The sequence below is a fragment of the Centruroides sculpturatus genome, unplaced genomic scaffold (assembly GCF_000671375.1).
Source record: "Centruroides sculpturatus isolate CEXI.00-Female unplaced genomic scaffold, Cexi_2.0 scaffold143, whole genome shotgun sequence".
Lineage (NCBI taxonomy): Eukaryota > Metazoa > Arthropoda > Arachnida > Scorpiones > Buthidae > Centruroides > Centruroides sculpturatus.
The window spans coordinates 57,591-82,951 of record NW_019384447.1 but is presented as its reverse complement, the minus strand read 5'-3'; the positions used below and the strand labels follow the sequence as shown (position 1 = coordinate 82,951).

General features: G+C 29.5%; 1 protein-coding gene across 1 annotated transcript; it reads right to left on the bottom strand.

Moving 5' to 3' along the window:
* Positions 1 to 891: 891 nt before the first annotated feature.
* LOC111620415 (DNA-directed RNA polymerase III subunit RPC9-like) lies at positions 892 to 25,353 on the bottom strand. The gene is made up of 6 exons (XM_023362332.1): positions 25,284 to 25,353; positions 18,306 to 18,342; positions 8,605 to 8,682; positions 5,003 to 5,097; positions 4,871 to 4,928; positions 892 to 1,146 (listed from the first exon to the last, which is right to left on the bottom strand). The coding sequence occupies exons 1-6, from the start codon at positions 25,289 to 25,291 to the stop codon at positions 1,027 to 1,029; spliced, it is 396 nt and encodes a 131-aa protein (XP_023218100.1). The 5' UTR covers positions 25,292 to 25,353; the 3' UTR covers positions 892 to 1,026.
* Positions 25,354 to 25,361: the final 8 nt, after the last annotated feature.

Genomic DNA, 25,361 nt, shown 5'->3' with positions numbered 1-25,361 from the left:
CAATCCACGGAAGATTAGCCAGATTATTAGCTAATTTTCAGAAGATAGTACAGTACAAGCCAAACAATCATCGTAATCAATTGAGCTATTAATATGCTATAATTAATAATAAACTAATTTATTTTTTTGGTTTCTAATTAATAGCCTTGATTAATTATGGCAATCGTTTGGCTTAATAGCAATATATCGGGCTTCAGAAAGTTGATATAAAAGTCCAGTACAAGTTCATTAATCCAATGTCATTTATTGTATACTAGTAGCCTGGGACGCCCTTAGTGGGCATTATTTACAAATTTCCATGAGGCACAGTTCCTTTGACTTTTTTGTTCCTATCAATATGCTGTACATCTCTGTTAAAGTCCCAATGATAAGATTTACCCTCCGAATGAAGAGGTGGCGACCCCCAAACTGTAGCCTCTGTGCGAACAATAAAGTCAAAGGAACCATACCCCTACTCGCGACCCTTTGTGAGATATAAGCCCCTGAAATAAATACCTATTACAAATATACTGAATTATTTATATTGTTATATTGACCAAATAATAATTTATGGGCCAAATGAATAATAATAATTTATATTTTTAATTTAAATAATAATTAAAATTGTTAATTTGAATGTTCGAAATATGACACACAATAGGGGCGCCTCTAGTGTCAGTTATCAAACAGTTATGCGGACAGACACCCGTTGAATGGGTTATATATATAGATTTCATTTAAAATGTATCCATAAAATTTAATATACAAGAGTTGTGCATCCAGAAAAGACGAAAGTTTAGCAATAATAATCGTACAAAATAGGATAATCTCAAAAGTATTCCTGAAATTATTGCATTATGCCAATAATAAAACAGCTTTTACAAACTAAGTCTGCAAATAAAATTCACTTACTAGTATTAAAAAAAAATTTATTTGGAATATTTCAAATGATGCATGTTTTGATTCATATTTTTTCATTATTTACATTTAAAGACCAACTGATTAAATATTTACATAATATATTTTAAAATATTTATTATTAATTTATCAATTGGAATCTTGGTCATCTTGTTCTTCATCTTGTCCTCCAGGTAAAAATCTAGCAACCACTTCGAGAATTTCTTGCATTTGTTCTTCAGTAAGCCTCTCTTCACTTTCTTCTATTAACTAAAAAAATTAAGAAACTATACTATAGAATATTCTTTTTTTTATAGAATAACAACTGGAAGACTTAAAAATTGATGTTATTATCATTTAAAATATAATTTCGGTATTTAAAATGTATAAATCAAAGTTTTATGATAATGTAGTTATAAAAATTGTTTTATCACAATTATAATTTGTATATATGCATTATCTAGTAAACATAATATAAAACAAAAGTTATATTGTGGCAAAGCCAGACAATATATACTGGTTTAATCAGTATCAGTATATTAAACAGCTAAATTAGTACAAGCCACTAATGGTTAAATCAGTATCAAGCCAATCTGAACAACTAAATAATGGCAATTATTTTAAAACTAAATTTCGATGGAACTTGAATTTTAAATAATTGAAAAGCATTTAATCATTTTACTTTGAAATTTTTTAAAAATATGTTTAACTTTTAGTTCATTCTATATAACTTTTTTTTTTTATAATTTACTGATACATGATTTTGATATGATGGATTATAAATTTGTACTCTCCATATCAGAGCCAGGACAAGGGTGAGGCAAACAAAGCACTTGCCTCAGTTGAACAATAGGAAAGGGTGTCAAATAGGTGAAAAATGAAAATAAATTGCAAAGTAAGAAAAAATAAATAAAAAGCCAAATGTATAAAATTTGAAATGATCAAATACTTTAAGCACACTAATGATTTGTGAGAAACGCCTCACTAGATGATATTTGCATTTGCTTGTATGATAGCATCCTAGTATGCTTTATCCCTTAAATATCAGAATGATATAAATTCTGTAGAATTATTATAAAAAAAAAAATCAGGCAATGACATTAATTCCAGACCTTAAAGCAACTAAAAGTTTAAATCTTTGAAAAATGATTCATGAATATATTTTAGTTCAGTCCTATCCAAATTTAGAAGTTGCATTGAGAATACTCAATCTCTAATATCTATACTTTTATAAGAAAAGGTCTTAAATATATTTTATTAGTTTCACAAATAGAATATAAATGATTGATCTTCATGATTCAAAAATAAAATACACAAAAATATTAAAATAAATTAAAAATTTTCAAGCATGTAAATTGTGTATTCAAGTTAGTAATTTCAAAATGGAAGGAATTCAAGAATACTGAAAATAAAAATAATCAACTAATGACATGAGTTACAAAAATAAAGAATACTCCTAATACTATCTATTACTGTTACTTCTGGTGAAAGAGGCTTAAGTAAACTAAAAATTATCAAAATGTATGTAACAATTTTTCTTGAGCAAGTGACAATTTTATCAATTGAACAGGAATCTACAAATGGCTGTGGAGTTGTGTAAAAATCTGCTGACTCCGGTCAGCAGATTTTTACACAACTTTTTACTCCAACTTTGCCTTACTATCTGATTCTGACCAGGGGAGTATTTGTTACCAAAATAGGCCTGGGAATTCTGATGTCATCATGTGACCTCAATAAAAGCTTAAAGAGGAGTCTTTTAGCTTGGAATAATGGACATATTGAATACATATTTATATATTAACTAATTTTTACTTTCCCAGCTGTTATATATATAACGGAGGGAAAGTGTGGTGATTAGTCAAAAAATGACCCTGCAAATTTTTACATTTTTAGACTTGAGACACCTTGAAATGTTGAGATATGCAAAAGATTTGGGGCTTTTTTTTCGTATGTATGGATGTTAGACTGTGGGGGGCATGATTTTGTTCACCCTGTTTGAAGCCTAATAACTTCTGTAGTTTTTGAATCAGAGTTGGATGGTATAACACAGGAGTTATTAAGCTTCAAAGTGGTTGAACTAAATTGTGCTCCCATACATTCTAATATCTCGGGAAAGAATATCTTAACCGGGTTTTACTGTACTATTATAAAATGACAAAAAGCTTAATTTTGAGGGTAGAGATGTTTTATAAAAAAATGTTCACAGTTTTTAATAAAACATTTAATACAGTAAAATATTCATTAAGTGTGACCACACTGGAGATATGACACATGACCCCTTTTATGTCTCCACTCTGTTGATCTTTAATTAAGAACCAAAATTTAATAGCATTAATACCCCTTTATACATAAGCTACCATGCCAAATTTTGTTTCTTAAACTTTATTCTCTGTTCTGAGATATTAAACAATATCTCTGAATGAGTAAAGAAATTAAACAAATTAGATTCCAACACACGAATTTTCCCCCTTCACATTTGGAGATCTCAAATTTACAATGTCTTTAGACAACCTTTTAAGAGTTGTCTTTATTTCAATTTTTTGGGTTCAGGAGATCTCCAAACATGTATATTTGCAAAATAACTCCTAGGGTCAAATTTGACATGGTTCCAATACTTTGTTTTATATACATAACAAGTTGGGAAAGTAAAAGGTAGTCAAAGTAGCAGATTTTTGACAACTCCAATTCCAACTAAAACACTAAAACTTAATGACTCTGACTCCACAGCCCTGTTTACAAAACAAAAATAATTTTGATAAAATAATTGATGAATTTGCTTCACTAAAAGCAAGAAAAGTAAAACTTTAAAAAAAAGATTTTATATTGGACATTCATTTATATAAGTATTATTGATATTACTTTGTCTCTATTATTTTAAACTAAATTACTGAAAAATTTGCAATATTCTACATTCATCTCATGTGTAATACTTAATTTGTTTTTCTTTTGTTAAGGTTGCTGTGATTTTATTTGTTCATATTTGTTTTATTTGTAATTATGTGTAGTTTTACGTTCCTACTACTGTTGTACTATTACTGCATTCTGTGACTTTTTATTTAATAATTAATAAATAAATTTTGTTCCCAAAATCATTTATTTTTATTTAATACTTATTAAAAATAAAAAACTATACATAGGGGTGAAAATACCTCTAGGCCAGGCTCTGTTCCATACTCTATCATATCTGACAACTAATGATTACTGTAATTGAATATTTCAGTGTAATCATCAAATATATAATAGCATTACTTATTAGTAATATTTGTCTTAAAAAGAAAACGTTTTTGCTAGCAATTTCTAAAAGTGCAATAGTAAAGTAAATAATCATTGAGAGGAAACAAAATTGCTTTTATCAAGTTTATTCATTTTGTTTTTATAAACTATTGCAGTTATCTATTTAAACTTTTTAAAGAAATGTTGCTAATTTAATATAAGATGATAATGGAAATTTTAAATTGAAACAGCAGAAAAGAGTAGAAAATCTAATGGAGAATTCAAAGTTTGAAGATGAGGATAAGTGATAATCTAAAAGAGAAAAACATACAAATAACAATTCTTACAAAACTTTCAGTGACTAAATATGGATTGGACTGATAGTATATGACAACACAACACGTGTAATCAGCCAAGAGGTGATGCCTCCTGGGAACTGGTTCCTATTTAGAGTTTAGATTGAAGAAAACCCAAAATTCCACATGGCTAGTGCTGACAAATGTTACCAGTGAGAACTGCTGAAGTGCAAACATCAATGGGCTGTTTAGTAGTTTTATCCACTCAACCACTAGTGGGTATGACTAAATATGATATTGCTATCATGATAAAACTATAAATTATTTTAGTACAATTTCTGAGATTATATTAGCTGTTTTAGAAACTGACAATCAGAATCTATGTAAATTTTAAAATACATTAAAAAGTTTTCAGATTTGTTATAGATTTTCATAAAATCAAAAATAAATTTAAGGTAGGAATTAAGATATAACAAAATACCTACTAATTGTATTTCTACTAGTGTTGCAGGTCTGTGATTCAATAACTGCAATTTTTCCACTCTAAAAATAAAAATTTAACAAATAAGAAAAATTATTTTCTATCTAGTCTTATTAAAATTTGAAGGCAATTTTACTTGGTTAAATTAAAAGGTTGAAGTGCCTTTAAAAATTCACCAATAACTTCTTCATTTTGATGTGTACATGATGTTTGTTCTAGATATTGGATTGTCTAAAAATATAAAATCAAAAAAATTAAAATAAATTACTTTAAGCCATTTTTTTAATTCATTTTTTAAGTTTGAAACTTTAAAATTATCAACATAGTCAAATTTTTTACTATATTAAATACAAATAATGATAATCAGTAATTTCAGTAGTTTAGCCAAAAAACAATAAAGAATTAATAGTTTGTTAATTTGATTTTTTGACACACTTAACTGATACAAGAAAATAGAAGCTATTTCTATGTCAAGTAATAAAGGGGTTCATATTTCAAAAATCTTATTTTATGTTTTACAGAAATTCTGATTGGAACTTATAGGAATCTTCAGAAACATTGATCCTGACTGGAAAAATATCTATTCTATTATAAAAAGAGTTATACCAGTGTTACAACTTTACTGTCATGTTCTGCCAGAATGAAAACCTAAAGCAAGGCAAGGCAGACACCCTCCTTTCTTTTTAAACAAAAAAGTGGAAAGCTCCAACTGAACCAAAGGTGGCAGATGATCCAATCCTGTAAATTCACATCCAAGCATTCTATTTGGTCTTATATCAACTATTACCAGATTCATATACTAAAATAAATCCTAGAAAAAAATTATGAAACTAAACAAGAAGCATACCAAAAATACCTTGATTTCCATAAAGCATGACAGCTTACATAGTGATAACCTGTACAATATTATGGCAAAATTTGGCATCTCCAAAATTAATCAATCTTACCAAAATGTGCATGAATAATGTGGAATATAAAAAATAAAGCAATAGGTTCATTATCTGAAAGTTTCAGCATAAAGACAGGACTAAAAGAGGGAAACATGCTGTCACTAATAATGTCTAACTTGGCTTTGGAAAAAGTCATACTGTTAGCAGTGATAGAAGACATAGGAATACAGGTAGCCCTCGGTTTACGCCGCAGTTCCGTTCCTACAAAAGCCGGCGCAAATCAAATTGGCGTAAAACAAACCCATATTTACAGTGAGGTATAGGGTTAGGTTCTACATAAGTGAAAAATAAGCAAATAATTTTGTTTATTAATACAATATAATACAAAATACATATAAATTTTCAATTTTTAAAATGTATTTTATCATAAAATAAAGTGAAATGTTTTTATTAAAAAATTTTAGTTTCAGATCTCTTACATTTATTGGAAAAAAGTATTCATCTTTAATTGTTTACATTTTTGTTTTCTTTCATTGAGAATTTCGGAATATGGTCGAATGGATGTGATGATGCTTCTTTTTACATTTGTACTTCGCTCCCAATCATTGTCTAACTCACAAAGTTCATCTGTCAAACTTTCCATAGTTGAAAGGATATACATTAACCCAACGTAGAGCTAAGGACAAGCAGAGACACTGATTGGTCAACCACTGGTCACCGTAGCGCATGTATAAGGTCAGTTTGAGCGGGAATATTCAAGGTGGCTAAGAAGAGATAGATATCGTCTGGCTAATAAAAAAGTATCATCTGGCCAACAAGAAGTAGATTTGTCTCTCTAACGATAGTTTATAAGCGCCAGAAATGCTACTGCGTTGTAAGATGTTTTCCTGAACGGATTGATACGGGATACATTCATTGGTGCTATGGATTCGGACACATTTATTGAACTATTAAGTTTGATAACTTGACTTGTGGGTACCTAAACATTTAGTGTATTAATATTAATTTAATGCAAATGTATACATACCCAATAATATTAAACAGAAAAAATAAATATATTCAATAAAAATCTTTGTTTTAACGAATGTACAATGTCGCGGCTCGGTAAATATGTCAACACTGAAATGAAAATCAGTCTGGCATAGGGAAAATCGGGGAATTACACTATGAAACGGCAAATTGCATAGTGGCGTTATTGTGAATCGGAGTAAATTGAGCCAGGGTAAACCGAGGGCTACCTATATATGTGAATAATAAGAGAGTACAAGAACTAGCATTTGCAGATAACACTGTGATATTAAGAGTAACACAAGAACATGTTTACAAAATTACAATTACAAAAAAGTGAATGCAAAATGCACCAAAGGTAGGCTTCTGGCAAGTGAAGAAAAGACTAAATGTTTACCAATGAGTCAAGAAGCTAAACCTGATATTAAAAAACATTCGAATGAGGACATGGCATTTAAGAGGGAGAATAATTTTACCTATCTGGGATTGATAGTGACAAAAATGGATTTGAAGATAAGATCCATGTCTGAATCAAGAAAGCCAACAGAGTTTTATATGCTGTAAACCAGATTTTCAACTCAAAGCACTTGTCAACTAAATTAAGAATATATAATGTGATAAGACCTATCCTATTTATGGCAATGAAACATGGATGATAACAAAAAAAGATGAAAAAGAAAGAAATTAAATATGTTTGAAAATAGCATACTATGAAAAACTTTTGGCCCAGTATTTGATATAGAAATGACAAACGGAAAAGACAATTATGAATTAAATAAAAATTTTGAAACGTGTAAATTGTGTATTTTAGTTAGTAATTTCAAAATGAAAAAAATTCAAGAATACTGAAAATAATCAACTAATAACATGAGTTACAAGAAGAATAAAAAATGCTGGCAAAGATTTTTGTTTGACTTTCCTGGCATTCAAACAGAGGGTTAAGAGGTCATGAGGGAATTCAATAGTTTTCAATTATACTATGATATAAATACAGTAGAGCGTCGATTATCTGAATATCGATCAACCAAAAGCTTTCCAGTTGGCAAATTTAAATTTCCGCTAGTGCTGTGGCACTGCAATCTTTGGCTATGTCTTGGGCTACTCCAATATTATTTTTGTTGGTATGAGTGTTTTAGCTGGCAGCACTGGTGCAACCATGAGAGGGTATGTAAGGATGCACCAGGATTTGAACGAATTTCAACATGGGATAGGGTAATATATTTTTTTGTACATAATCGGTTATCTGACAAATCGATTTTCCGAACAACCCCAGTCCCCAATTGATTTGGATAATCGGTGCTCTACTGTAAAAGTTAAAGTTGAAGAGAAAAAATTTCTATTGAATTATGAGAAATTTCTCTACTTAAAAAGTTATTTAAGTTTTAAAAATACTAAGACACATTAGCACAAAATTAAAATTGTATGTGACATCACCTGTTACAAGATTTTATTAAAAATAATTTTTACGTAATTAATTATTACACAAAGTCAAAAGGCTTAATTTTGAAGATAGAGGCGAGATTCTAAAACATTGTAAATGCCAATAATAAGTAAAATTTTCATTAAGTCTGATCCCACTTGAGATTTGGCCAAAATTTAATAGCATCCCATATATAAAAATAACCCTGTAAAGTTACAAAATTTTTGATTCATCCAGTTCTGAAATATATTGAAAAATAACTGCCCACACATAATTGAGCAAATGTTTTTTCATTTTTGAGCTCCTGTGTGTCAAAACGTCAATGAAAAAATTAATTCTATAATTATCTAAAACAAATTAAAATGAAAACTTTTACTAAGAATTATTAACAAAATATAGGGAAAAAAGTCACTGTAATACCTCATATGTAATTGTTGCTAGATTTTTCTGATGTTTCATATGTCTTTTTTCTTGCAACTTTTTTAACAATGAATATACCTAAAATACAAAAATTACATATTAGATTGAAAAGTAATTAAATCAAACATTATAAATAAAATTTTAAGAAAAGTTTTAAAATTAATTCAAAAATAAATTTAAGGTAGGAATTAAGATATAACAAAATACCTACTAATTGTATTTCTACTAGTGTTGCAGGTCTGTGATTCAATAACTGCAATTTTTCCACTCTAAAAATAAAAATTTAACAAATAAGAAAAATTATTTTCTANATAAATTATTTTAGTACAATTTCTGAGATTATATTAGCTGTTTTAGAAACTGACAATCAGAATCTATGTAAATTTTAAAATACATTAAAAAGTTTTCAGATTTGTTATATATTTTCATAAAATCAAAAATAAATTTACTGTAATGAAAATCAAGAATATAATTTATAATAAAAAATTTCAATATTAAAAAAATCTAACGAATGACTTATTTTAATCATATAAATACTTGTAATAATTTTTTATAATAATGATAATTTACAACAGCTGACAAGTATTAAATAGATATTATTACTGGTATAAATATATGACAATATTCTACTTACTAAATGTGAACTTTAGATAAAATAAAAAAATGTCTTAAGGATATATTTTAATGTATTAATGAAGATACATTTTAGAACTTTCATTATTTATAACATATAACTGATGTACAAAATATATAATTCTTTTCCTAATATTTTAAATACATGATTATCCAAAGTATTGTGGACTAATGCTATCTTAGTTAAGACAAATGGCCATGGCCTTTTGGATTAAAAAATTTCAAATATAAAGATTCATATGGTAGCATTTTTAAATCTCTTTTTACATCTTAGTAATAATTTTTACATCTGTTTTTATATTTAATCAAATATAAAAACAATCTTTACATCATTTATTATACAGCTAATATACATACAACAGTTTTAAAATAACAACACTTTCAAACCTAAAAGCCAGTGAGAAAAACATTTATTGAAGAACAAACATTTTCAATCTTTACAAAAGCCATCTTCAGGTTCTACTGGTAGAATGCAAATTGAACAAAAACAGAATTTAAATAACTACTCTATATTTCACAACTGTGTGCATAGGCAGACACTGGGCATCTTTAACATCATTCTTTATTCAGGAATATCTTACATGCCAATACACATTTTGGACATACACCCCTCATCTGTCAGTTACAGAATAAAATTTGAATGTGTATTTTTCATATTACAAATTTTCTATAATTTACAACATATCTTTATGTTTAAGACATTTAGTATAGAGGTGCACATACTTTTTAAAAATACATATATTTACTGTTAAAATTTTTCTACTTAGTGCACTGAATGGCAGCAACCTTCACTGGTGATATTGGTTTTCACCAGGTTTTTCTTAATCTCATTCTCGAAAAGACTAAATGTTTACCAATGAGTCAAGAAGCTAAACCTGATATTAAAAAACATTCGAATGAGGACATGGCATTTAAGAGGGACTACTAATTGTATTTCTACTAGTGTTGCAGGTCTGTGATTCAATAACTGCAATTTTTCCACTCTAAAAATAAAAATTTAACAAATAAGAAAAATTATTTTCTATCTAGTCTTATTAAAATTTGAAGGCAATTTTACTTGGTTAAATTAAAAGGTTGAAGTGCCTTTAAAAATTCACCAATAACTTCTTCATTTTGATGTGTACATGATGTTTGTTCTAGATATTGGATTGTCTAAAAATATAAAATCAAAAAAATTAAAATAAATTACTTTAAGCCATTTTTTTAATTCATTTTTTAAGTTTGAAACTTTAAAATTATCAACATAGTCAAATTTTTTACTATATTAAATACAAATAATGATAATCAGTAATTTCAGTAGTTTAGCCAAAAAACAATAAAGAATTAATAGTTTGTTAATTTGATTTTTTGACACACTTAACTGATACAAGAAAATAGAAGCTATTTCTATGTCAAGTAATAAAGGGGTTCATATTTCAAAAATCTTATTTTATGTTTTACAGAAATTCTGATTGGAACTTATAGGAATCTTCAGAAACATTGATCCTGACTGGAAAAATATCTATTCTATTATAAAAAGAGTTATACCAGTGTTACAACTTTACTGTCATGTTCTGCCAGAATGAAAACCTAAAGCAAGGCAAGGCAGACACCCTCCTTTCTTTTTAAACAAAAAAGTGGAAAGCTCCAACTGAACCAAAGGTGGCAGATGATCCAATCCTGTAAATTCACATCCAAGCATTCTATTTGGTCTTATATCAACTATTACCAGATTCATATACTAAAATAAATCCTAGAAAAAAATTATGAAACTAAACAAGAAGCATACCAAAAATACCTTGATTTCCATAAAGCATGACAGCTTACATAGTGATAACCTGTACAATATTATGGCAAAATTTGGCATCTCCAAAATTAATCAATCTTACCAAAATGTGCATGAATAATGTGGAATATAAAAAATAAAGCAATAGGTTCATTATCTGAAAGTTTCAGCATAAAGACAGGACTAAAAGAGGGAAACATGCTGTCACTAATAATGTCTAACTTGGCTTTGGAAAAAGTCATACTGTTAGCAGTGATAGAAGACATAGGAATACAGGTAGCCCTCGGTTTACGCCGCAGTTCCGTTCCTACAAAAGCCGGCGCAAATCAAATTGGCGTAAAACAAACCCATATTTACAGTGAGGTATAGGGTTAGGTTCTACATAAGTGAAAAATAAGCAAATAATTTTGTTTATTAATACAATATAATANTAGAACGATTCATTAATTTTGATAAAAAAAAATCGCATTAAAAACAATTAAGCGTTAATCGCGCATCATTAAAGGTTGATTAAAATCGCGATAAAATTTTATGCGCGGGTAAAAATTTTTGAAAAAATTTGGAGACTTAAAAACATTCCAAAAATCAAAAAAGTGGAGTCGAAAGGACCGCATTGTCTGTAACGCTATGCAACGTGCCCGAGTTAACTCGGGACTGGACGTTAAGGTTTATGCAAATTAGATTATAGCTAAAAGAAAAACGCGAAAATTCGGTGAAAAATGTAATAATATAAATTTATGTAAAAAGTATAACATACATTGGTATGCAAAATTTAAGTAATGATTGTTTTTTTGCTTTAACACTGCAAGAAATCACCTGGGAGATGTGAAATTCAGAATATAGACACAGTATTTTGTACTTAAAGGATGAAGAGAGTATAGTAGCACAAAGATGAATAGAATGCATACAGTATGGAATCAAAACCACCTTCTTATTGTAGTCTTGCACTGCGTGTGCTGATTGCACATGTTTTGCATGCCCTCACTCACCTGTGATGTCAATTTCCTGTATACAAATCATCTTTCTACTGAATTAGGTGTTCATTGTACTGTTGCAATAAGCCCTTTTCTACACTTTCATGGCTGTCTGCTTAAAAATTATATCATTGCTTAAGTTTTGCACACCAATGTATATAAATATAAAAAAGAATAGTTTATTATATAAAAGTTTTAAAAAACAAAATAAAGAATTTTTAAATATGAGAATGAGATTAAGAAAAACCTGGTGAAAACCAACATCACCAGTGAAGGCTAAATGCCATTCAGTACACTAAGTAGAAAAATTTTAACAGTAAATATATGTATTTTTAAAAAATATGTGCACCTCTATATTAGCTAAATGTCTTAAAGATAAAGACCCTTGTCATATGTTGTAATTTACCACTATATAAAAAATTTTGTAATATGGAAAATACATGTTCATATTCTATTATGTAGCCAATGGAAGTGGCACATTTGCCCAAAACACATATCAACATGTAAAATATTCCTGAATAAAGAGTGATGTTAAAAATGTCCAGTGTCTACCTATGCACCCAGTTGTGAAGTATAGAATAATGAATTAAAGATGACACGAGTTTTGAATAGGTAAATTTAAACTAATTATGTAATGCTGTATCAGTATGTAGTTGGAGCGAGGCTGCTCACATCTACATTTTCTAGATTATGAGAGTAAAAAGAGACAAAGAATCATTCGTTCTCATCAATATATTTGATTTCTATTGGACCATTTAAAGGTACAAATATTAGGTCAGAATAAGCCATTAATTAATTGCTATGGCAACGTCTCATGAAATTCTGTCTCCCAGCGTTTCTTTATGTAGTGCTCGCTTTACAGCGAGTGTGTTCGCTTTACAGCGAACACACTGAAACTGGTTTCTAATTGGCCAACACTGCTTGTGACATCATTTCACTACACTTTTGCTGCATAAAGAAACATGGGGTCTATCACTATGGGCTTACAGATTGACTCATAGTAATCTTTATTGTAACTCTTTAAAAATACTATGTCAGTTATTTTTTTCACTTCACTCAATGCACATAGGTAAGACCAATAGCTGTCTCTTTTTTTACCTATATCTATTTTGATTTTTGGAAGAGTTAATCTCTGTGATTTATGTATTGTCATAGAGTATGCTAAAGTAAGGGAAAACTGTCTAAGAGATCTCAATATACTGCCATCGTTTGAAGAGCGTGTTATGGGGATTATTGGAAACAGATTACCATAGATGAAAGATCCCTGATAGCTATCAAATTCCACTAAAATAAACAGAGGAAGAGCTGGAGGGCGAGCATTAGGAGCATATATAATGTAGCGTATAGTTCCTTGTGTGCCTTACCTTGAATAACCAATCTCTTCTCACAACAAATAGACCAAAGGGTTAGAGACTATATTTGCTTATCAACAATATCTAAAACTAAATGTTGGTCAGATGAAAAGTTAACTTGGGGACAGTCAGCTGTGTTTCATGGTTTCTTCGAGCATTCTTATATGTCTTCAAGGGCTCAGAAACATCATTCATAGTCGGAATAAAAGAGGGCATGAAATTCCAATCATGTGATAAATCCATCAATCTATGGCCTAAGGTTGTGTCGACAGCAGTACTTCTGAAGCCAGCAGCAATCATAAATGGATCCTGTATGTTGTCTTCATTAATCTGCTCAGGAAGGAAGCCTTCTTCTGGCTGTGGAAACTGTAATTGTTCTACCGCACCAATGGCACTCCTCTCATATGCCTCAAATCATATATCACACCCAATTCTATCAAGAATACTGCAGAACTCACCATAGAATGGAATGTAGAGAATGCATCGGAGTTTGTAAAACTGCTCTTGTTTGTCAGAATCTATATCAAAGCTTGATTCAAGGAAAAATTCTAACAACTGCATCTTTCTTACGACAAATGGGCTTTCACCTCTTTTATACCACCTCTTTGCAAAATGAATCAATGACAACTGTGGTAAAAAGTCTTCTGGTCGATCCTGATATTTTTCAACTATACTCTGCCGAACTGAACATTTTCATCAGCATGTTGGATCATTTTAAAAACAAAACTTTTTTAACTTATTATTCTATAAAAATTCTTTATATTTGTTGTGTATCTATTTAGCAATAACATTTACCTTTCAAAATTACCGTTTTAATGCTTGTCACTAGATGACGCTTCTACATGTGCATGCAGGAAGTGACTAACACTTGACTTCATGCATTCCTTGTCAACATTATAACTCTAGAATGAGTTGTCCGATCTTGATGAAATTTTATAGGACAACTCATCATCACTCAAGGATGAACTGATTAAAATTTCAACTCTCAAAAATGATCCATACTGAACAAAAATGCGACCTTTGTATTGACCCCTAGTTCCAGTTCTACAAAAATTGATCATTTTTGAGAGTTAAAATTTTAATCAGTTCATCCTTGAGTGATGATGAGTTGTCCTATAAAATTTCATCAAGATCGGACAACTCATTCTAGAGTTATAATGTTGAAAGAAATCATAAAGTCAAGTGTTAGTTATCACTCGGCTTCGCCTCACTCCAACAACAACATTGTTGTGTACAAATGTCGCATGTGCAGAATTGCAGTAATAAGTTAATAAAAACAATTACAAAAGAAAAAACAACATACAAAAAGTTAAATGCTTATAAATAACAAAAGTTGGAATAAAATATACTCCAAAACAACTGGAATGCTGATATATAATGATAAGATATGAACATAATATATATATTAAGACTGAACTGTTTACTAAACATTACATGGTTGTTAAGTGCACTTGAATACTGTCCTCCAGGCATGCAACATAGGAGCCATGTCCCTGCTGTTGATAGCCACTCCTCTAGAAATATTCTTGAGATATACAGGCTATATTTCTAGAGGAAGTGAAAATAATGAAGCATAGCTACCAAAAAGAACAAAGAATTATGTTTTCAAAATAGAAAAAAATGTTTTTAATATGGAAGTAGTCAAAACGATGGAAAAATTCAAAAATAGTGAGAGAGTATCAAAAAAGTGTTTGGTTTGTGCCTCATTTGGCTTGTATAAAAGAAAACCCACTGAAGAGGGAAATGTAATTTCTGAAATGCATCTGAGTGAAATAAAGTTGTTAATTGGCTAGTATTTTTGGACTCTGTGAATATGATAATTCCTAGAAAATAATGGTGTTTGTAACCAATTACATATTGAGAAAATATTAATAGTAATTTTAAAGTATAAGAGGTTAGAAAATCATAAAAAATATGTTAGATAGATATTTATAAAAATTGATGGTAGTAATGTCTTCAACTTTTATATTGTGCATGCTCACTAATCTGAACCAATTTTGTTCATTTTACCATTAAATTTTCCAGTAAAAACAGAGAAATTATAAATTATTATATAACATAAATATATATATATATATATTTATATTTAGTATAAATATAGTATAAACAATTTTTAAAAATACAGTAAGTGATCAGTAACAGTTTGAACTGTGAACAAATCAGACAATGAATACTTTCATGAAGAATTTTTATGTTCGAACAACAAACACATATTCAGATAATGAACACCTCTCAGAACAAACACAAGAAGCAGCAATGTAAAATAATGAATACTGATTGGTCTTTCCTTGTCTCCTGGTGACAATTCAAAACCTTTTGAAGCATGGGAAACATGGACATTGATGCTCAACCCAATACCAATTGATTATTATTCCTCTGAACTTTGAAACTCTTCCTTGTAATTCCAGTCTTTTCTTTACCTTTCTGACGGAAAGAATTTTTTATAGTCTTCGCAAGATTAACTGATAAAAACTGATGCAAAACTTAACAAGTTTTGCATCAGTTTTTATTAGTTAAACTTAACAAGCTTTGCATCAGTTTTTATTTTTGAAAGGTGAGAGTTTAACTGTTCCATCAGATATTCATTGATGATTTAACACCAAACTTCAAATTCCATCCAGGCTTCACATTTACATAATTTTTTGTGCACTATTTGATTTCTATTCTCTGAATTTCGTAAGTACTTTTCTGAACTTTTTATTTAAAAAAGAAACTAATATTATGAAGTCTAAAAAGAGTGGAGTGTCAAGAACTGTGCTCATCATAGAAACCAAGCAAGAGATAATAACCAAGGTAGAGAGTGGGCAGATGTCTGATGTTGCTAGGCAGTATGGCTTAAATAGGTCTACAATAGGCACAATCTTAGCAAAGAAAGATATAATCAAGAAATCTCAAGCAGCTAAAGAAATAACAAAAACCACATCTGAGAAACAAAGATTGCTTTTAATTTGTATAAAAGAAAGAGAAATAAAAAAAGATGTAACTAGTATGACTATCATTCAAGAGAAAGCTAGAGAAATTTTTGAAGCACATGCCAAACTGTACCCACATCACAAGAGATGAGAGAAATATTCCTAGGCATATTTTTCTCATGCAACACCAATTGACAGTACTTTTGAAAGCTAATGCTAGTGGTAATATGAAGCTTATCCCAGTGGCGTAGCGTGGGTGTCAGCCGCCTGGGGCAGAGGAAAATTTCACCCCCCTTATTTAGGTATCTCAATTTAAAAGACTAAAATTCAGTTTTGTCACAGAACAAGCAATGAAAAATTCTGTTCTAGTGCAGCGACCTGTTTAAAATAGCTGTATTGGATATTGGTGGTGTATATGAATTGTAAAAAAAAAAAAAAAAAAAAAAGGCAATGCAATGGGTTGCACAGGATATCCTTGGATGAAATTACTAGTTCACCTGGACGGTGAGCCGATTCCCGGACTGTCCGGACAATAGCACTATCGTAGGCATGACGCAAGTATAGATTAGAATGGTTCAAATTTTTACAAGATATTATTATTTATTGTGAAATTTTGCTGCCCCCTAAAAGGTAATTTTGCCGCCCACTAAAAAGTGCCGCACGCCGCACCCACTATGCTACGCCACTGACTTATCCCGCTTCTTGTCTATCACTCTGAGAACCCTAGAGCATTCAAAAAAATTCCATAATTAAATAAAGACTGCCAGTGACATGGAGATCAAATAAAAGGACATGGAGATCAAATAAAAGGGCATGGGTCATGCAGGCTCTTTTCAAAGAATGGCTGTTTGAAGTTTGTGCTCCAAGTATCAAGGATTACCATCAGACCAATGAATTGCCATTGAAAGCACTATTGCTATAGAACAATGCACCAGGATACCCAAAAGACCTTGAAGATAATTTGCTGAAAGATTTTCCCTGGCTGATAGTTCTGTTTCTGCCTCAGAATATCACTTTGTTGATTCAGCCAATGGATCAGGATGTTATTGCGAATTTCAAGAAACGGTACAATCGCACACTGTTTTGTTGGCATTTTGAAGCATGTCAGTTCTCCTCAGTGATGACATTAAAAACATTTTGTTAAGAAAAATTTGATATTCTTGAAGCTATTCAAAAGGCTCATTCAAAAGGCATGGGCAAAAGTCACTCAACAACAGTTGAATACTGCTTGGTGAAAGCTGTGTCCCTTCTGCATTCAGGGAGACAGAGATGATATCCCTAAAATTATGAATGAAATTGTGACAACTACTAGAGATCTCAAATTGGTGGTGAATGAAGATGACATTGAAGAACTCATAATGGAACCTGAAACTGATCTGATGACAGAAGAACTCCAAGAACTCTTGAATGAAAAACATCAAGAAATTCAATGAGATGTGTTTTATTCTGAAAAAGATGAGGATGAAAGAAGACCAATGCTGACATCTGCTATTAAAGATCCTTTGAAGTGGGAGGATGTCAGAACAATGGTCTTAGAATGGTATCTAAACCAGGTTGAGGTTAATAGGCTTGTGGATCTCTATAACAACAATGCTATTAATTACTTCAAAAAAATCCTGAAGAAGAGAGAAAAGCATTTGATATTGGATAGATTTTTTACAGCCCCACAAATGAAAAAAAAATGACTGATAAAAATGCAAGATCGTGTATGTATTATCATTATCATTATCACATATAAATAAATGTACTAAGAAAGTATATAATTTTTAATTTATTTTTTGGGATCTCCAGAACAAATTAATCAAATTCTTATAAAAATCTACGTTAAATCAATAATTGATTAACAAACAATTTGGATGTAGCCAACATGGTCTTGAAATGGATTATGTTCATTAACCAATCACCCACTGTATATGTATTTGTCTGTAGTACTTTCTATCTCCTTTTCTTTATACATAATCCTGCAAACCTGAACAACCCTGTTCAATAATTAGTTCAGATCAGCAAAAGTGTATATGACATATTTTGTAAAAATTATATATATATATATATATATACTGCTTACCTCATAATTACTTAATATTGCAGATCTTTCTTTAATTCTATAAAAAAATAAGATTTCACAAACTTTAATACAAAAGAAATTTTTGAAAGTATAAAAACATATACTATAAATAGTAGAAAATGTATATATATTATACAAGGGGCATTTAAAAGTTCCCAGAATTTATCTACAATTAGAAAATGTGATATAAAATAAGGTTATGCATTGCTGTGGCCGGAAGCTCAGCATGTCTATTCACAGTGTGATAATGCTCATGCAAACTAAGATGCTACAGTTGTTACTGTAGCATCTTTGTTGGGCGTGACTGCTTATCATTCGGCTCAATGTCCCAGTTCGAGCAGTTATATAGGGGCAGAAACACTCATAAGGGAGATACTCTACTCTGAACAGAGCCAGGACATTTACCCAAATACTTTTATAGTTAGTATTTTTAATATTTAACTTACATTAATATTTATTTGTATAAAAAAATTTTTAACAAACATTTTTTAATAATTGTTTTAATAAGAGGAGAAAGGGGGCAATAAAATTCTACATTTACATATCTTTATTCTACAGCATATGCACTTCAATTTCATCCTTGCAGAAAAGTTAGTCCAACTAAAAAGTGTGAGATCTAGTTACTTCAGCCCCTTGTTCAGAAAAGAAAAATATATAATTTGATCAATTAGTCTGGCCTATTCAAAAAAATAGAGTACTTATTTAGAGCAGAGATAATAAAAGAATGATTCAAAAATATTCAAGTTCAATTGGGTCAAAATAATTTTACTACTAAACACAAATACTACAAAGAAAACTACATATTTAATAAATTAAATTGCTACATTTTGTATTTAAAATAAATGAATTATAACAAAATATAAAACATTTTAAAAAATTAATAAGAAAATTTATTTTATATTTTCATTTAAATAAAAATAAAAAAAAATGAAATTACATTTATAATTTTGAATTTTATAAAATGGGTTCTAAGAAACAAAATAGCTTCAATTAAATCCTCCTTCATAGATGCCCTTATATCAGCTTTAATTATTTTCAAAGCTAAAAATAATCTTTCCACACTGACTTGTGTTGGGGGCATTGCTGCGACAGATATAGCTGCATCGTAAATAATTTCTGGATAAATTGAAATGGCTTCTTCCCCGTTCAATTTTGATAAATGGTCATACTTTTCTATTTCAATTAACCCATTTAAAAAATTTTGTTCAAATTTTATTTTTTCAATTTCTGCCGGTTTAGTTTCTTGATTTGTTAAACATCTTCGTTTCACTTTGAGACGTTCTAAACTATCCAAATATGCTTCGAAATCAAGCTCTTTTTTTGGAGATGATGATTCCAAGTTGTCATTACATTCATTATTTTTATTTTCATCTTTTAATTCATAGATGTAAGGTAATTGCAACTTTTCAAGTGAATAGCTATTTCACAAAGCTTTTCTTTCCCTGAGGCAATTTGATTGTCATTTAGTAAAATTTGATTCTTTGGATCAATGTAAATAGCAGCTAACAAGATTTTATTGTCTAACAACTGAATCTCTCTTTTTCTCATTGAAGACAAAATTGCATTAGCAACAATTCCTCCAGTTTTGTTGAGCTGATGCATCAAAGTTTTCTAGTTTTCTACTGTAAGAATAAATTTCCAGGTGTCAAATCTTCAGCTTGTAACTTTAGGATGACAGTGTAAGGGTAAGATAAGACACTCTCTAAATTTTCTGTTTGTTTCTATTGGTTTTCAGTTAATAAAACACTTGGATTATCAAGGTCTTCAAGGAAGGTTTTCAATTCAAGCAACTGCTTAACCATTAAATAAGTGTTTTCCCAGTGAGTAGATTGATCTAAAATAATTCCTTTTCTAGCACACCTTCTCAGAATAGCATCTATATTAGGGATTCTAGCTACAGTAGCTACCTGTCTTAATTTTCTAATGATTTTAGCTACCTGAGAGTCTTTTAATCCATCTCTTATTGCTAATTGCAGCTTGTGAACAGCACATCACATATGTTGGATTTGAAACATATTGGATGCTTCCTCCACAATATCATCTAAATATTCCTCTTTTTCTATTATAGGCTCGATTTGTGTGTCAATGGCGAATATTTCATCAATGTCTTCTAATACAATTTCATTATCTTGATTCATTTTCTCAGTTATTTTTAACATATTTGAAGCACTATCTGTTACAATACACAAAATATGCTCCTTTTTAATTTTAAAATCTTCTAATAACTCTTGAACCAACTTCTGCAGATACTCTCCTATGTGATGAGCCATAGTGTCTTTTACTACTAATGTCTTCGTAACAATTGTATTATTCTCATCAATAAATCGAACATTAATTGCAAAATAATTCACTCGATGACGAGTGCATGCATCCATTTTAATAAATATAAAGTGATCCTTCAGTCTTTTTCAGAGTTCATCTTTTTTCAAATCAGCCTCTTCAATTATAAGCCTTCTGATGTTTTCTCTATCTAGTGAAACTCAAGTTTTTTTGCCATTTTGCCATTTAAGCCTAAAAAGGCCAGTTGTGAAAAAAGATTAAAGACACACTATCTTGCACCACCATTTCAATTATGAGATTTTTAAATTTTACACTCATCATTGTTACTGTAACTTTATCCGAAGCAAAGAATTTGCATACTTGTGTTTGTACTGAACTAAATTTTTGGATATTTTCTAATTTTAAAATAGATGAAGTGTTTCTACTGTTGTCTTTTTCATTTACTTCTTGTAGAATTTTAGGATGTAGACACTGCAAATGTTTTTTTAGATTACCTGCTCTTGTAGGTGCATTTTTTTTTCAGATCTAGCAAAAGTGCTAATTTTTGCTTCACATACATGTTTACCATCTTCATTTTCTACAATGCATTTACAATGATAATATTTTCCATCCATTGTAAGAGTATAATATTCAAAAACTGCAGACTTTGAATTTGAAAACACTTTCTTTTATATTGTGAAATTGTGAAAGGGTAATTAGGTATCTAACAATATTTAAGTTTATAAAATTAGATATAACTCTTAAAAATAATATGTACATAAATATAATTCATACTTACAAGTCACAAGTAAAATAATCTGAACTTGAGAATCAAAGTAAAAACCCTTTAAGTACTTTTTCTGAGTTAACCCAGGTTGGACGAAAAGGACACAATTACGAATCCTGAATTAATCCTGAATCGGACAAGGAAGTCGGTCTCCCCAAAGAGATAGTAGTAATGACCAAAAAGCACGTTCTAATTGAGATTATTCCTGGAACTACTGCACATCTTACTAGAACACCGATTCCCCTCAAAGTCTACATAAGGATGTCTCACGAAAGTCCACTGAGCAGATGGCTAAAGGTCAAATAGTTGTAAATTTTGGAGATCCCAGTGCCTCGTTACAACTTGTTTTTAATGCAATAAAATGACAAATAAAGCATCTCTAATGATATATTTATTTTAAATTATTTCATATTATTCCAATATTTTTACTATAAAATTGTATTGGGGGTGAAATTTTTCACAGCTATTTTTATGTTTTAATTTTTCTGTGGAAAACAAAAAGAGAGAAATGCCAAAGTTGGAGTCAGAGTTGACATATTTTTCCCAACTCTGACTCCTCTGGCCAGAAATTCCTCCGAACTCTGACTCCGACTCCACAGCCCTGGTGCAAATATCAAGTTCATGTGCAAATTGGGGAAAACTGTTGCAGAGATGTTATCAGCCCTGCAGCAAGTTTATGAGGAAGAGGCCCAACTAGTGGTGTGGACAGTGGTTTCTCCATCATGCACTGAGTCACACTTCACTTGCTCTGCAGCAATTCCTCACCGACAAAAGCATTCCTGTCATCATCCAGTTATCTTACTCTCCAGATCTTGCTCCCAGTGACTTTTGGCTGTTCTCTACTCTCAAAATGGGCCTCAAAGGGATGTTTTTTGCAAGCAGGGAGAACATCATATTGAATACAATGGCCCAACTCCAGAAGATTCCAAAGGAAGCATTCCACACCTGCTTTCAACTGTGGCAAAATCGATGGAACAAGTGTCTATGAGTGAGGGTCCTGCATTGAAGGTGATTAGGTCTGCATTGCCATATCTCATGCCACTACAGTGCAGGCTCAGAATTTTGGGAACTTTTTGACTGTCTCTTGTATTATATTTATAACAAATAAATGCTAGAAAAAATTATCTTCATTAAATTTGATTGGATGAAAATTTATATTGAAGGTAAATTTGAGACAATGAACATCTGAGTGTTTTCTTATTTTGAATTTTGATTGTCAAATATTAGAAAATAATTGTAAATTATTGATTAAAAAAAATATTACAAGATAAAACTGATACTTAATTAGATATTTTATACATATTAATACAGGATTCCATTTTACAGACTAAGTGAAGTCATATAACAACATTAAAATCTAAAAATTATTCTATAATTATTTACAACAAATTAAATACATTTATGTAATTAAATGTATTTAAAATAAATATGATATTTTTTTCTCATATATTGTAGCTATAATCAAAAATAAATTCCAATATTTAAAAAATCTATAATCATCATTATCATATTATATATGCAACTTAAAGATAACTACATTTTCTCACAATGTTTATTTTATAAAATTCTTTTAAAGATATTTATCATATGAAAGCTGTAGATTTATAATGTGATAATAAAAATAGACTAAACATAATGGTTATGATATTATAACTTCTAAGTTTTAAATTTATCTATTCAATCTGGTTTTCTTGAAAAATTAAATCATCATGATATGTTCAATGCAAAAAAGGAAATTTCATTAAAAATCAATGATATATATTATGTAGAATATTGAAAATGTGTTGTTTTTAAACTTAAAAATAATAATTTACATTCATTTGCAGTTAGTTTACTTGTGCCATTAAGCATATTTTATTTAATAGTATTTATGATAAGCATTTTGATGCTTTGTGCAAATGAAACATAACTGCAAGACAAAGATGCTTATTATCTTTAGGACAATATTTCAGGCATCATAGTCTATATCAGTGTTTCTCAACCTCTAACGAATCGTCGCCCCCTTCAATAAAACCGTTACATAGTATCGCTCCCTTCACTTCAAAATTCCGATATCGTGGGCCAAGGCTAACGCCAAATTTGTACTGCATTGAATAGACTAGTGACTAGTATAATGTTATTTGTTTAATTATTGTACGATATAACGAATAAAATATCTAATTATTCTTAATATAATGTTTTACTATATCGCCCAGAAAATTGTTTTTCGCCCCAAAATATAAATTGTTACTAATCGCCCCCTCGACATGGAAAAACGCCCACATGGGGGCGATATCGCCCCCGTTGAGAAACACTGGTCTATATAAAAATTTATCAATCAATGTAATACCAATTTTTAGATTGTAACCATAACCCTGCTATAATATGGCTTTTAATAAAATTATGTTTTGCATTTAATAGATGATAAAGAATAACTTTCCAAGTGAAGCAGTTTGATCAGAAAAATTTCAGAAAATTATTCTGTAAATATTTCAAATTATAATTATGTTTAATCTATTATTGTTTAAATGTTTTAAAGCAGTCTTCAGATGGTAAATAATCTTTCAAAATTTCCTAAAACAAAAATTGTGAAACAATAAATCTAATTAAATTACATTTGTAACTTGTAATATCCTGTATGCTATGAGAATTTTTGCTAAGTCATTTGAAACATTCCATGTTATTGAATGTTTCAGAATTAATCATTCTAAGTTATTTTTGTAATGAAACTTTTGTGATTTAACTATTACTAAGTTTGTGTTTCATGGTTTAAGTATTATTAATGACAAAAATCTAGTCTTGTTTTAATAAATTATCCTTAAATTGACAAATTTTTCAATAAACTATTTCCACATACAGTAGCTTGTTCTATTATGTTTTCTGATGCCAAATAGTTTCATTTATTACTTTAATAATCCACAGTATTTTCACAACCGTGGATTATTAAAATAATAAATGGAGCTATATTCTATTCTATCATGTCATTCACTTTCAAATTCAGACTTTTTTTTAATAATTTAAAAGATAATAAATCTAAATGTGAAGAAAAAATACAACAATTAAAATTATAGAAAACTTCAGATTTGAAAACACGAAAATAAAGTTGTTTTTCATTAGAAAACTGAATAAACAAACTATATATGAACATTTTACTAAAGAATATGCCAATTTATAAATAATTTATGAGAAAGATATAGAAAATGTAAAAACATAGATGTTATATGTAACAAACTTTAAAATAGCCAACTAATAAAAGCTTAAAATACATTTATATTTCTTCTAAACAATTTACAGAAATCAATAGTTGAAAGTGAAACATTTAGTGGAATAAAATATAATTATTACTTTTAACAATTAAATATTGGCAAATTAATAATTTATGAATTAAATTATTTAGTGTACGTTAATAACTTATAAATATATACTTATATCATATGTAACTTATGACTTTACAGTTATGTACAGTATGCATGCATAAGTTACAATTGAAGTTGTTTATCTGTGTGAAATAAACTGTTTTGTGTTATTTCAACACTATTCATTCATTTTTTATTTCCATTTTCAGTCATATAATCAATATAGTATGTTTCTACAAGTATTACACATTTATAATACTTATGCAAGAGAACATTTTGTCATACTTTCATCCACGAATCGCATTTTCATTATTTTCTAATCCGAAATAATCCCAAGTCGACTATTTCTCTAGCAAAATTCAAAAGCAATTTCAAATTATTTTGTTAATTTAAAATAATCAATTTCAATTACGCTACACGTGGTTTTGAAAATTACGTGTTATATACCGACTGTTTGCACGTGGTAAAATTCACTTTAAATAAATTACGTATTTTACTTTTATTTTATAATAAATTTTCTATCGTGTCTATAAAAGGTAAATAATATTTCCTGTTATTGCCATCAATGCTAGAAATAATAACCACACAACTACTTACACTTCCATTTGGAAAGTTTTCTGTGAAGTTATCAGAATATTTACTAGAGGGCACTGACGCACTTCCGGCAACAATTGA